General features: G+C 46.4%; 1 protein-coding gene across 1 annotated transcript in view; it reads left to right on the top strand.

Moving 5' to 3' along the window:
- The window catches only part of CFAP47 (cilia and flagella associated protein 47), a 1,094,449-nt gene that overhangs the window by 47,185 nt on the left and 1,033,329 nt on the right, over positions 1-13,935 (top strand). Inside the window, 2 exon segments of the mRNA XM_075333814.1 lie at positions 3,931-4,156; positions 6,303-6,463. Of these exon segments, the coding sequence (XP_075189929.1) occupies positions 3,931-4,156; positions 6,303-6,463 (387 nt within the window).

Raw genomic sequence — 13,935 nt, 5'->3', positions numbered from 1 at the left:
ATGGATATATCTGCTGTGCTGCTGCTCAAAAAAGATATCCAAAGACGATGATGGTGTTTAAATAGTTAAAAAAATGGAGCCAAATGGCATAATCCCCCCCCCCCCCTTCACCCCTCGGAGATGTGTATAGAGAGTTGTCATTTATCGTTAATTGTACACACCTCTGGGACGGGGGGTATTTATGCCACTTGGCTCCAGTTTCTGGATTATTTAAACCTAAGCATCTCGCTATGTGCCGTTATTGCAGTTTTCTTCTGATAAAGGAGTTTGTTCAATTCTGAAATGCATAGGTTGATAAAACTGCTCTTTTGTTCAACTCCATCATCTCCATTAGATACAGTATCTGTCACACAGAGATTTTCACAAACTTTGCCAACTATCATAGCAGCGTCGGGAGCTGTTCAGACTATTGATTCTGACACTACACCTGATGACTCCTCTGGTGTCTGTGATCTACGCAGGCATACTTGGGATTGACCTGCTGAGTGCTAATTCAGAGGCAGGCTAGCAGGGGTTGATCTCTGCTAGTCTGCTTGTTAGTTTTCTTTGATCACCTGCTGTGGGAGAGCCAATCACATCTGCTCCTCTCTATATATGCTGGCTGGATCCTTCCAACTATGCCAGCAATAGTTTATGTTAGTTGGTCTGGGGAGATGTTGTGATCCAGACTATCTGGTGTTATACTATGTTCTGTGTGCGGTTGTGGAATTAAAGGGAACCTGTCAGGTCCAATATGCACCCAGAACCATGAGCAGTTCTGGGTACATATTTCTAATACCTGCCTAAATGTTCAAGCATTTACTAGCATACATAAAGAGATCTTTATAAAAAGTATTTCTAAAGATCCTTTATGATATGCTAATGAGCGCAGCACTAGTTGCAAGGGCGTAATTTCCCCTGACTAGTCCACCCTCTTAGCATGTTAGCATGCCCCTGTGAGCATGCTAATATGCTATTCAATATCCAGCGTAATCGGCAAAAACACGGGCACCTGTGTCCACTGTCACCACCTCAGACGTCGTACTTAGTGCGCATGATCAGAAGTCCCAGAACTTCCAGTCATGTGCACTAGACCTCTCTGAAGCTGGGACACATACACATGGCTTCATAGTGCATATGACTGGAAGTGCTGGGACTTTTGATCATGCGCACTGAGCCTAAACCCGGCGTCTGAGGCAGTGATAGCAGACACAGGTATGCGCGTCTATGCCGATGACGCTAGGCAGGAGCGTGCTAACATGCAAAGGCCTGTTTCACACGTCAGTGATTCTGGTACGTTTGTGCTTTTTTTAAAACGTACCAGAATCACTGACATATGCAGACCCATTATAATCATTGGTCTGCTCACACATCAGTGATTTTTCACTGAACGTGTGTTCATCCAGCGTGCACCCTTGGCCGTGATTCTGCACGGAGACATGTCAGTTTTTGTCTGGCATCACTGATGACCCATGGACCATACTATGGTTTGATCCGTGTGTGATCAGTGAAACACGTACAAGAAAATCACGGACATATTAAATATTAAATATTTTCAACTCACCTTGCCTGCGATTCGCTCTAGAGCCTCTGCTTTCGGCAGCTCCTGCCTGGCTCATGAATATTCATGAAAGCAGGAACTGCCTACCAGGAAGTAGGTGCTGAGAGCGGTGGGCGGACGCTGCAGAGCCGAGGAGATCAGCACCATGGACAGCAGCAGTGAAGGCAGGTGAGTAATGTCCATATGCAATCACGGGATCACAGATCACGGATTGCACATGGACAACCCACGTGTGCCGTGAATTACGGAACACGGAGGGACATGTGCGTATTTTACACGTCAGTGAAGAACGTCTGTGTTTTTCACTGACGTGTGAAACGTGCCTAAAAGAGTGGACTAGTTGGGGGAAATAACGCCCTTGCGACTAGTCGCTGTGCTCATTAGCATATCATAAAGGATCTTTATAAATACTTTTTATAAAGATCTCTTTATGTATGCTACCAGATGCTGGGACAGTTAGGCAGGGATTAGCAATTTTTGTTGCTACCCTTCTGTTTTTTGTTTTTCTCCTGAGCTTCTTTTTATATATTCCTGTGTGTGTTCAGTGTGTCAGAGTTTTTCTTTTCCCTTGTCTGTCATTATTACCTGTTTACCATCTCACTCCTGCCCTGTCCCTCACTGGGAGGTATTAAAGTAATATTTCTCAGGACTATAGTGTGCCACTCCAGCAGCAGATCGAACCGCTCGGATCCAGGGGTAGTGTCATGGCTCGAGGGTCTCCGGACCCGGGGGCCTAGGGGCCACACTCCAAAGTAAAAGGGGGTATTTACAAGGGAGTTATAGTTCATGACGCCACCCGTGGTGTGCGGCAACTGAGAGCACCACCGCTGCCGTTGGCAGTATCCGGGGTGATGAAGCGGGGCAGCAAGGTGTCGTCGCCCTCCACGGGTAGGGGCAGGCCCCGGGACTCCGTATGATGCTACGTGGTGCCGTGAAGGAGGGGTCACTCAGTTACTCACTCAGCAAATAAGCACACGCTGACAACCAGGTAAACCAAGTCTCTGGGTGCCGCTGCCTCTCAAAGGGGAGCTCGTCCGGGTCCCGTCCCCTGCAGTGCTGCCTGGTGATCTGTGACCTGCCTCCTGGCACAAAGTTTAGATTCTCCGTAGTGGCCCGGAAGCTTGGAACTTGCCGGGCCCCGCTCCCCACTGTGGCTAATTGAGGGAGCCTGCTCTCAGGGCTAACGATTGGGATTTCAGTGGGCTGCTTGTTTGAAAGGCCCTATCCCCCTCGTTGCGCTAGTGCCCCGATTCTGTAGCTAGTGGGAACAGTCTGTAAAGGCTCTGTTCTCCGCAGGTTAATTGCCAGGTTGCCTGAAGCTTCTCCCTGACCTAGGGTTCGTGTACCCTTTCGTGCCTTCAGTCCCGGACCGGTGATAGGACCAGGCTGCTGACTGTCCTCTTTGACAGGTCCCAGGCACCTAGCCTCAATCCCCTGCGACCGGGGGTCCGACTCCTCTAGGTCCAGACCACCGTCTGCAACCTAGTCAGCTTCCCCTGGGAGCCACTAGTCCCAGCTTCCTCAGAGCTCCTCTCAGCTCGAGGGCTACCACACTTCTGCTCTTTCACTTCTCTTCTACACTCCTCACTTCCCCTACCTGACCCCTAGGTAGGCGACCCTATTCTGCTTAAGCTGTCCGCTGGTGTGCCTGGTGGATGTGGTGCAGGGTATATCTAGGATTTGATTTGCTGTTGGAGGCAGCACTGTAAGATGGGGATCCAGAACCATGAGGGATTTGAATACTGCATGAGAAGGGCAGTTTGTGCAGTACCCTGTGACAACCTGAATAGTCCAGGGGCGTCACAATAGAAAGGCATGGGACTCCAACATCTCCACTATTAGGCGTAATCCAAAGGTGAGGGCTAGCCTACGGTCCCCTAGCATAAGGGGCAGCGCAGGAGATTCCTGTCCCTTGCTATCCTGAAGTAACATCATCGACTGGCAGTGCAGCACATTTATCTGTATACTGTATCCCTTTCCACTACTGAAAAGTATATTTTTTTGATAGGATGAGTGAGTGAATGATAAATATCCAGATTAAGGTGATTGAGGGGGTCACAGTGGATCCCCCTAGCAGTCATTAAATGAGAACCCTTACAATACAAATATTGATATGAAACCAGTTTCTTCATTTCAGTGGGGGTAAGTCACCTTCCTTTGTAGGATGAGTCCATATTACAAGGAATTGCTCTACATTCTTTTTGCAGGGTAAATCGGCAGGTAACTTGACTTGCACATTTTGTCATGGGGACACATTTTCAATGCGTCAACATTTAATGTTCGGTTGTAAATTTTTACTATGTACCTACCACAGATTTGTTTTATATGTGCATGTGCATAATGCTGCTGCGTATGAATGCTGACTTCTGTTGTCTGGCTGACTACTTTAGGGTTATATTGCAAGGTCACGAGGAGCAGTTCTTGAAGATAAAAGGAAATATAGTCGACCAACATCTAGAATTGCTAGATCTAATTGGAAAACCTCTAAAGTGCCTTAACTTTGGACCTGTCTACTTTGGAACATCAAAGATCCGCAAAGCCGTGATTTATAATGATAGTCCTGAGACAATAAGCTGGGTGTCTGTCCTGGATGATAATGCCGTGGGGGCTGAACTGGTAAGTGTTTCAAAAATTGGAATCTGTTTTTTGTAGTGAAAAGCAAACACTTTATTACAAGTAATAAAAAGGAAAATAGATGCTTAATATTCTGTTTGGTGTTTGGTACTATTTAAGGACCAAGAATTCGAAATTAATCCCGTCACACCCTGGCTATTTTCAGTTTTTAGTTTTCATTTTTTCCTCCCCTTATGCCAAGAGTCATAACTTTTTTATTTTTCCATATGAGGGCTTGTTTTTTGCTGGACTAGTTGAAGTTTTTAATTACATCATTCACTTTACCATATAGTGTACTGGAAAATGCTAAAAAATTGCAAGTGCTGTGAAATTGCAAAAAAAGTGCAATTGCACAATTTTATTTTGGGTCTTTATTTAGCATATTCACTATGTAGTAAAACTGACCTGACAATATGATTCCCCAGGAGATTACGAGTTTGTAGATGGCAAACATGTATAGTTCTGCTTTTATCTAAGTGTTTTTATCTAGTGTATCTAAGTCAGAAATTTGTCAAAAAAAAAAAAAGGAATTGTGCTTTTGTCACCATTTTCCAAGACCCATAATGTTCTCATTTTTCTGGATCTAGGACTCAGTGATGGCTTATTTTTCACGTCTTGAGCTGATGTTTTTAATTATACCATGTTTGTGTAGGTGCTACGTCTTCATCGCCTGTTATTAGATTTAATTGCAATACCGCAGCGACCCAAAAACTTAATACTGGCGTTTTGATTTTTTTTCTCTCTACGCCGTTTATCAATCAGATTAATGGATTTTATATTTTGATAGATCTGGCATTTCTGAACTCGGCGATACCAAATATATGTATTTTTTTATTGTTTTTCAATAGGGCAAAAGGGGAGGGATTTGAACGTTTGTGGTTTTTTTTCATATTTTTAATTTTCTTTTCTTTTTCTACTTTGCATTGATTTTACTAGTCCCCCTAGGGAACTTAAAGCTCATACACTCCGATCATTTCTGCTGTTCATAGTGATGCTATAGCTTGTGAATAGTGCTCGCCCATCACTAGTCATCATGTTTTAACCATCTATTCTGAGTGGAGCCATCATGTTGAGAGAGAGACCCTGATTCCAGTGCTACATTACTTCCTTAGCTACTTGCACTAGTTTTGATGAAATCAGCAGGAAATTATCACTAGTAAACCTGCTGCCATGTAGTCCTCCATATTCATGAGCTCTGTTATTACCCCGTCCCACCATTGACTGGCCACTTTCTGCCTATGCACAATGTACACAGAAAGCTGCCAATAAGTGGTGTGAGTGGGATTATACAGAGCACGAAAAAAACAGAAATTAACACATCTTTAGTGGGCAATCTTAGTCCTTTTAATTTGGTACTAATTAGGGATGATCGAATACTTCGATTATTCGGCTTCGCGAATATTTTCCGAATACCTTGTGCTATACGATTATTCGTGAATATTCGATGCACAATGTAAGTCTATGGGAAACCCGAATAGCAACTATTCGGAACTATTCGGGCTTCCCATAGACTTACATTGCGCATCGAATAGTGGAATAGTGGCGAGGTATTCGGAAAATATTCGCAAAGCCGAATAATTGAAGTATTCGATCATCCCTAGTACTAATCTCAATTTCTTGTCTTGGATTCTGGGAAGAGTTGGGATTGGGAACTGAAAGTGAAGACATGTTGCCAAACAGTGTTTCACATTGTTCCGCAGATTAGGCCAACGATGCCTCCTGTGCTATTTTACCACCTAAAAACTGTCTGAACAGGCCAATTACTATCTCGTCTGTCACATGTACAGTGCCCCACCACCCTTCAAAATAAAAGTAGCACATAGATAGTGCCTACTAAATGAATAAAGCTAAATAGATAGTACCCTATATTATAGCTCTGTGATGGCCTGTGTGTGATTGTGCTACCTTCTGCCTCATGAGGTGCCCCCCTCTGTGATTGTAGAGGGGATGGCACATATGCAGTTGTTTATTTATTTCTATGGAAGAACAGCTGAAGATGCTCAGTTGTTTCCGGACCTTCGATAGAAGTGAATTGTGAAACAGCCCTTCAAGATGAGAACTAAGATGGGGAACGTTGTCTTGTGAAGATGCAGCATACAAACAGGTACATGGACATTTCAGTAAAATATACTATTCTATTGTTTCATAGGGCACCGATACTCAAAAAAGTACAGATGCTACTCTACAAGTTATGGATCACAGGGTGGGGACAAGTGACCTCGAAATCTCCAGTATACTTACCTGCAGTCCCAATGGAGGCATTCTTTTACCTTTCCAGAAAACCACTCTAACAGTTTTCTTTAATCCCAAGTAAGTAATAGGTTTTAGTGTTTTCACATTGTAAGAATAAGGGATAATAATCTAAATCTAGCTTCTATAAATAATAATAATAAAAAAAAACTGAGCCAGAGTATGAGTTGGTGTACATGTAACTTCTAAGCTCATGTTCACACTGGCCAGTTGGGACCCAGCCACTCTGTGCCCTTATTCAAATTGATGTCTCTTGACACATGGTGAGGTTGTAATATTAGAGAGTGTAGGTACTGTCCCGATTGGATACACCTTGTCACAGTGGGATGGCTTTACGCTTTTTTGATCAAGAATAGTGTTTACTAACCACCCTATGTTTATTTATATGCATTATGCCTTTATTTAGTTACAACAGGGTATATGTGTAACGCCTGCCTGGATCCACAGGCTCAGACTTGCTGTAATATACAGGCTAGAGGAAAGCCGCTCACAAAGCAGGACCCAAAGAACCAGAAACCCTTTAACCCCTATACAGGGATTTGGAATTACACAGGGCCCTGGAGATCATCACCTGTGGAAGGCTGCAGTCCGAGGAGAGTAGTAGCTAGGCAGGGTCGAACCGGGAAATGCAAAACAGGGACAGAATCAGGCAGGCAAGGACATAATCAGAAAACAAAGCAGATGTCAAATCCGGATCGGCAGCGAGGTACAAATACAGCAGGCAGGAGAGTAGTCAGAGAGCAGGCCGGGGTCAAAGCAGGAATCAATAATCAGAGCAGAGGGGAACCTGAGTTTAGCAGGAATACAATATATATCTGGCAATGGCCAGCAGACAGAAGAGGGGATAAAAAGGGTGTGACTGAAGCTCAATTGTGGCAACCCCAGCTGGAAGACACAAGCCACCTACACTTAGCCAGTGGTACTGCCGGCACCAGGAAAACCCAGCCTCGTGGAAGCGCGGAGCCTGCGCCCACCAACGCCACCGACACCGAAAGTGTTGCCCTGTGCTATTAGGGGGCGCAGTCTCAGGGATCAGGGGCAGTCACTTGGTCCTGGGCTTAACAGGTCACTGGTGGCGGTGCACGGTCCCGTGCCCTGGGGTGGCTCCACAATAAAAGGGGGAATAGTTTAAGTGGGGAGAGTTCGTGACGCCACCCACGGGAGTGTGGCCAGGTGGAATGGCCACCGCTGCTGTGTTTCACTCCTGCTGGGCCGGTGTTATGAGCAGCAGGTTGGTAAGCCCCCCGTGGGTAGGGCTGGCCCAGTGGAGGATGAGAGTAGTAGTCAGTGTAAGCGTGTGCACGAAAGTCAGTGGGACAACACAGAGAAGTCGTTTAAAATTCTTTTTACTCACTGGGAGTGTTGGTGGGCCCCGGCGGCTGGTCTTCACCAAAGTGGGCCTCAGGAGGATCCCTCTCTCCTCGGGTTCCGACACCAGTATTCTCCCCTGCAGACTCTTCCCACTTTGCGTCCCAGTAATTTGGTCCCTGTGACCTGTGGTTCTTGGAGGACACTTCCCTGCACTGTCAACCTCTCTGGGGTAGGCTTCCTCACTTGTTTACCCAGGCTCACTCTCTTGCAGCTAGGTCTCAGGCTTCTGGTGGGACAGATTCCATTTTCTTTTCCAGGAAATTCCATGTCCTTCTCTTCCACTTTGCAGATTTACCAGGGGTTTGGAACTTCTCCCTGGTCTAGGTTTCTGCACCTGGCACACACGATTCCAGGAGTCCTGTCTCACTTTCACCGGCAATCATTCACTTTCCTCCTCACAGTCCACAGAGGTTGCCAGGAGAGCTCTTCACTGCTCAATCTCCAACCCTCAACTCCCTGTGTTTCTACTCTCCTCCCCCAAACTGACTGCTCCTCTTGGGCTTGGACAGGGGTGAGCAATTTGGTCAGGTTTTTGCATACCGGTGCTGGTTCCTTGGCATTCAGGAAGACATTATACCTTAAGTGGGTGCTATGCCCTGTGGCGCCTGAGGTCGCAGGGGCACCACATTCCTTCTTGGTAAACCCCTGCAAACAAGTAAAAACAACATTAACACAGTAACATTCATCCCTTGCGGGATGCACATATCTTAAACATCACAACAACATTCCCCCCATCAACCCACCACCCAAAGGTCCTGACCCCAGAACCCTCTAAGGAGGTAGGTCATCGGTTCCTGTGGTGACCAGGTCTGGGTCAGCTCTATCCCAGACCTTTCCTCCTACCTTCCTGTCCTTGGTGGTGATGTCCTGATGGCAGGATTTGCTCTAAAGGCACACTTGGTGCAACTTATTTACAGCTCCACAGTTTTGGCTATGCTGGTCCAATAGCCTGAGTCCAAGTTTTGAAATATCAAAAGTAAGAATTCAAAAATGCAAAAGGAGTCCTTACAGGAAAGTCTCTGTAGCTCATAAATTCAATAAAGTTCCTTAATTCACATATATAACATTTACATTTTTTACAAACAAGTACATGGCTTACATTTACTTTACATTGTCTGATTACACAAAGACACTGTGTATCTAAGTGGAGGTTGACCAAAATTGCTACGGCTGGATCTACATAGTCCGCTTATCTCTAATGGTCTTTGGGGCACTCTAGTGTGTAAGGTTATTATACTCACCTTATCATTGATCGTTGACACATCGTTCATTTTCATAAAATCGTTGATTGTTGAGGACGCAGGTTGTTCGTCGTTCCCGAGGCAGCACACATCGCTACGTGTGACACCTCGGGAACGACGAACTGCAGCTTACCTGCGGCTGCCGGCAATGAGGAAGGAAGGAGATGGGCGGCATGTTATGGCCGCTCATCTCCGCCCCTCCGCTTCTATTGGGTGGCCGCTTAGTGACGCCGCTGTGACGCCATATGAACCGTCCCCTTAGAAAAGAGGCGGTTCGCCAGCAACAGCGAGGTCGCTAGGCAGGTAAGTCCGTGTGATGGCTCCTAACGATATTGTGCTGTGCGCCACAGGCAGCGGTTTGTCCGTGACGCACAGACGACGGGGGCGGGTGCTTTCACCAGCGATATCGCTGTAAGATTGGCAGGTTCACCGATTGCAGGATCCTCTGGTTCTGCTACAAAAGTTGCTCGTTCTGGAACTGGAACAGGTTCTTCCATTCTAACTTGTTCTTCTATTGGCTGTGGAAAGGTTAGCACTGGTATTAGAGCTGTTCCATAGAATTGGGACCAATCTGCAGGTAAGTCTCCAAGTATTGTGTGTATTACCTCTTTTGTCTTCTGTTCAGGTACAGTTACACAATGTGTCTCTTCTCTATGCTTTAACTGCTCTAGGCATTTCTTAAGATGATCTTTTGAAAGTAGCTGATGTTTCTCTTCCATCTTTACTGATGATACAGGTTTTCTGGTTATCATAGTTGGATGGTAACATGACATAAGATTCTGCTTCCCATTGATCATGAAGCTTATGACGTCTTCTTTTTCTCTTTAAGCCAATTTCTCCAGGCACAAAAGGTTCAGCTTGCGAAGTTTGGTTATAGTCCTTTTCATGCTTCTCTCTACTTTGACTTAGACTTTTCTCGACACATTCCTGTATTTTCTTATATTGTGAATGGCGAGTAGATAGAGTCCCAATCACGATTTGGTTGATCATTATCTGGAACGGCAATTCCCATTTCGAAGTCGACTGGTAATCTTCCTGGTCGCGCTTGCATCAGATATGCTGGAGTGCAATTAGTGGAACTTACTGGGATATTATTGTACATGTCCACTGGGTCAGGTAGTCTTTCTGGCCACATACTCCTTTCTTCTAGAGATTCTTCTTCAAGATTTTCACCATATCAATGATGATCTAATTCATTTTCTCGCACATACCATTGTCTGTGGATGGTAAGGTGTGGTTCGAATCTTCTTACAGCCATAGATTTCACAAAATTCCTGGAATATCTCAGCTTCAAATGCAGGTCCTTGATCCGTTAACACCTGGCCAGGATAGCCGTGAGGTCTGCAAAACTAAGCTTGAAAGGCCTTGGCGGTAGTCTGGGCTGTCAAGTCCTTTACTGGGACGACCTCCAGGAACCTGGAATAGTGATCCACAATGGTCAAAGCATAGGTATAGCCTCCTTTGCCGGGTGCTAGTTTGACGTGATCCAGAGCCACAAGTTCCAAGGGCTGCTTAGTGATAATGGGCTGTAGTTTGGCTGTTGCGGTCTTTTCTTCTGAGATTGCAGGGGCCACAATCTCTACACCACTTCTCTATAGAGTTTCTCATGCCAACCTAGTAGAATCTTTCACGTAACAGTACCTCAAGCTTCTTCCAGCCGAAGTGTCCTGCTCCATTGTGGTACGCCTCCAACACCATCGGGGCATCTTTCTTTGGTACGACTATCTGCCACACCTTCTCATGGGTTCTAGGGTTGATGAACCGTCTGCACAGTCTATCCTTGTAGATGAACAGCCGGCTTCTTTCTTTCCATAGATACTGGGCTTCAGGTGGAGCATCTGGATCTAGACTGGCATCTGGCTGGGTTATCATCCTCTTCATCAAGCTGACAGCCAGGTCATTGTCTTCGGTCTCTTTCCATCGATGGTGAGGCAACAGGTTCAGCATGGCTTCTTGATGCTTGGCACTACAGGATGCTGTGATGTTTTCGGGCAATGCCCGGTATTTGATGGTGAAGTCATAGTTTGACAACCGGGCCATCCAATGTTGCTCAAGGGCACTCAACTTTGCAGTGTCTAGGTGAGTGAGTGGGTTGTTATCTGTGAATACTGTAAACTTCGCAGCTGCCATGTAATGCATGAACCGTTCAGTGATGGCCCAGACCATGGCCAGGAACTCTAACTTGAATGAACTGTAGTTCTCTGGGTTCCTTACTGTAGGACGGAGATTCCTGCTTGCATAGGCAATTACTCTTTCTTTGCCTCTCTGCACTTGTGACAAAATGGCTCCCAATCCCACATTACTGGCAGCAGTATACAACACGAACGGCAACTTGTAGTCTGGATAGGCTAGGATTTCTTCACCTGTTAATGCCCTTTTTATCTGTTCAAAGAAGTCTTCTTTTTCACTCCATACAAATGGTGGACCTGCGTTCTTGTTTTTCTTAGGTTGGCATACCAGAAGATCCTGCAGAGGTGCCGTCATCTTTGTGTAGCCCTTGATAAACCTACTATAGTATCGTACCAGACCTAGGAACTGTCGTACTTCTCTGGCGGTAGTTGGTCTTGGCCAGTCCTGAATGACGGTGATCTTGTCAGGGTCTGGTCCTTCTGAGCTGACCACATGCCCTAGATACTGAACTTTTGGCTTCAGCAAATGGCACTTCGATGGCTTCAGCTTCATACCGTTCTTGGACAATGCTTCAAATACCTCAGCTAGATGCATTAGATGGTCTTCATAGGTCTTGGCGTACAATATGACGTCATCCAGGTAGAGTAGCACAGTTTCAAAGTTGCGGTGTCCCACGCAGCACTACATAAATCTTTGGAATGTTCCTGGTGGACTGCAGAGTCCGAATGGTATGCTGTTAAATTCACCTAGGCCCATGGGTATCGCAAATGCTGTCTTCTGTCAGTCTTCCTCTGCAACGGAAACCTGCCAATACCCACTGGTAAGATCTAGAGTGGAGAAATAATTGGAAGTCTTTAATGCAGCAAGTGACTCCTCTATTAGGGGTGGTGGATACGTATCTTTATGTGTGATCCTATTAATCTGCCTGTAATCTACACACATCCTCATTGTGCCATCTTTCTTTCTGACTAGGACCAGGGGAGCTGCCCAGGGGCTACAACTATCTCTTATGACACCAGCCTCCTTCATGTGCCATAGCATTTCCGTGGCACGTTGATAATGAGCTGGAGGTACAGGTCTGTATCTTTCCTTAATGGGTGGATGAATCCATTATCCGCACACTGCCAATTTCTCCACCAGCCTGGTGTACCTGTTGCCTCAACACGAGGGCCTTGATCTTTTTCTGCAGGACCCTCTACTGCCCGATTCCGGAAGTCTCAGCGATCTATTGGACCAAAAACAATACTGCACCTAGACAATTTTCAATAACATTAGTGCCTAGAATCATTTCTGGATTCTTCTCATTTACATGTGTTGCAACCACAATAAGTCCTTCACCTGATAATTCCATCCTCCCCACTTTTATGGTTACCTCTTTATACCCAATTTGTTCTACTGGTAACCCATTTACTGCATAAATGGTGAGGTCTGAGTCCGGAGAGGTAAGGTCCTCATCTGCCCAAAATCTTTTATACAGTACATAAGGGATCGTGGTTACCTAGGAACAAGTGTCCAGCAAGGCAGTAGTGGGGATCCCATACAGGGTAATGGACAGGATTGGTCGTCCCCCCACGTACCTGTTATGCCAGTAAGCAGGGCCTTGTCGTCCTATACCTGGGAGTCGGTCCTTGGCCTGAGGGATGGCCGGTTTAAAGGACACTTATGTGCGATGTGACCAGCCTTGTCGCAGCGTCAGCAAATGGATTGTCCTCCTGTGGTGTAACGATCACTGGGTCTCCCTTTTGATGGCATAGTCCTCCGGTTCCTCATCCAGGGGACATCCTCCGGGCAGTCGGCCAGCAGGATCCTCTCTGAGAGCTTGGACTCTAGCTTCATCTGTAGGGTTTCCCGGATCAGGGCAACGTCTTTGCTCAGTTGCTGAACTTGAGAGTGTAGCTGGTCAGGAGTCCGAGGTGTTGCTGCCTGTCTTTTGGCCTCTGCGATGGAGGCAGCCAGGGGCTCCACTGTGCTCACTTGCCATGATGGTGAGGCAGGATCTGTGGTAACAGGGGGTTGCAGGGTTTTGATGACTTGGTCTTTCAAGACAGCAAACGGGGCATCCGGATGTTCTAAAGCCCACAGGCGCAATTGCTTGCAATCCTCAGGTGACTGTAGCCCTTGCAGGAATTGCTCCATCATCATTTTGTTTTCTTCCTGTTCATTAATAGGGTCAACATACTTTAGAGTCTTTAAGGCTGTTAGTAGGCTCAGGGCATAGTCTCTTATGCTGTCTTTGGGCCGCTGCTTGCAATGGTAGAACCTCACTCTGAGCTCCGCTTCAGTGCGGATTTCAAATGCAGCTTTGAGTTTTTCAAGTATAACGGTCACTGACTGTTGGTCTGCGTCCGACCATGTTTCCGCTTCCAACTCTGCTGCACCTTTTAATTGTCCCACTACCACGGCCGCTCTCTGTTTACCGGTCATGGCATACATGTCCATAATTGCACAGATCTTCCTTTTAAACTTGTTCAAGGTATCTGGTTTACCTTCATATTGGGGTATCCATTTTGCCCCCGGGACATAAGGTAATGATATTGGCATTATTGGGATCAGTGCTCTGGGTGCTACTGCTTCCGCACCCTGAGCAGGCCTTGCGACAGCGTTAGCTGGCTCTGCATTACCGGCATCTAGTAGCACAGCTCTGCCATCGGGCCTTGCGACATCCCCGTCTTCCTCCCGGTCACCCATCTCGAGTCCCCCTTGTTAAACGTCACGTACCTCTTCTCGCGGGACTCGAACACTGCTGGGGACTTCCGGGCTTGGATCTGCTGGGAACCTCCAGGCCCGGGC

This window comes from Anomaloglossus baeobatrachus, chromosome 2 (assembly GCF_048569485.1).
Source record: "Anomaloglossus baeobatrachus isolate aAnoBae1 chromosome 2, aAnoBae1.hap1, whole genome shotgun sequence".
NCBI lineage: Eukaryota > Metazoa > Chordata > Amphibia > Anura > Aromobatidae > Anomaloglossus > Anomaloglossus baeobatrachus.
Note: the sequence above shows the minus strand (reverse complement) of the source record. Positions and strands in the feature narration are given on the sequence as shown.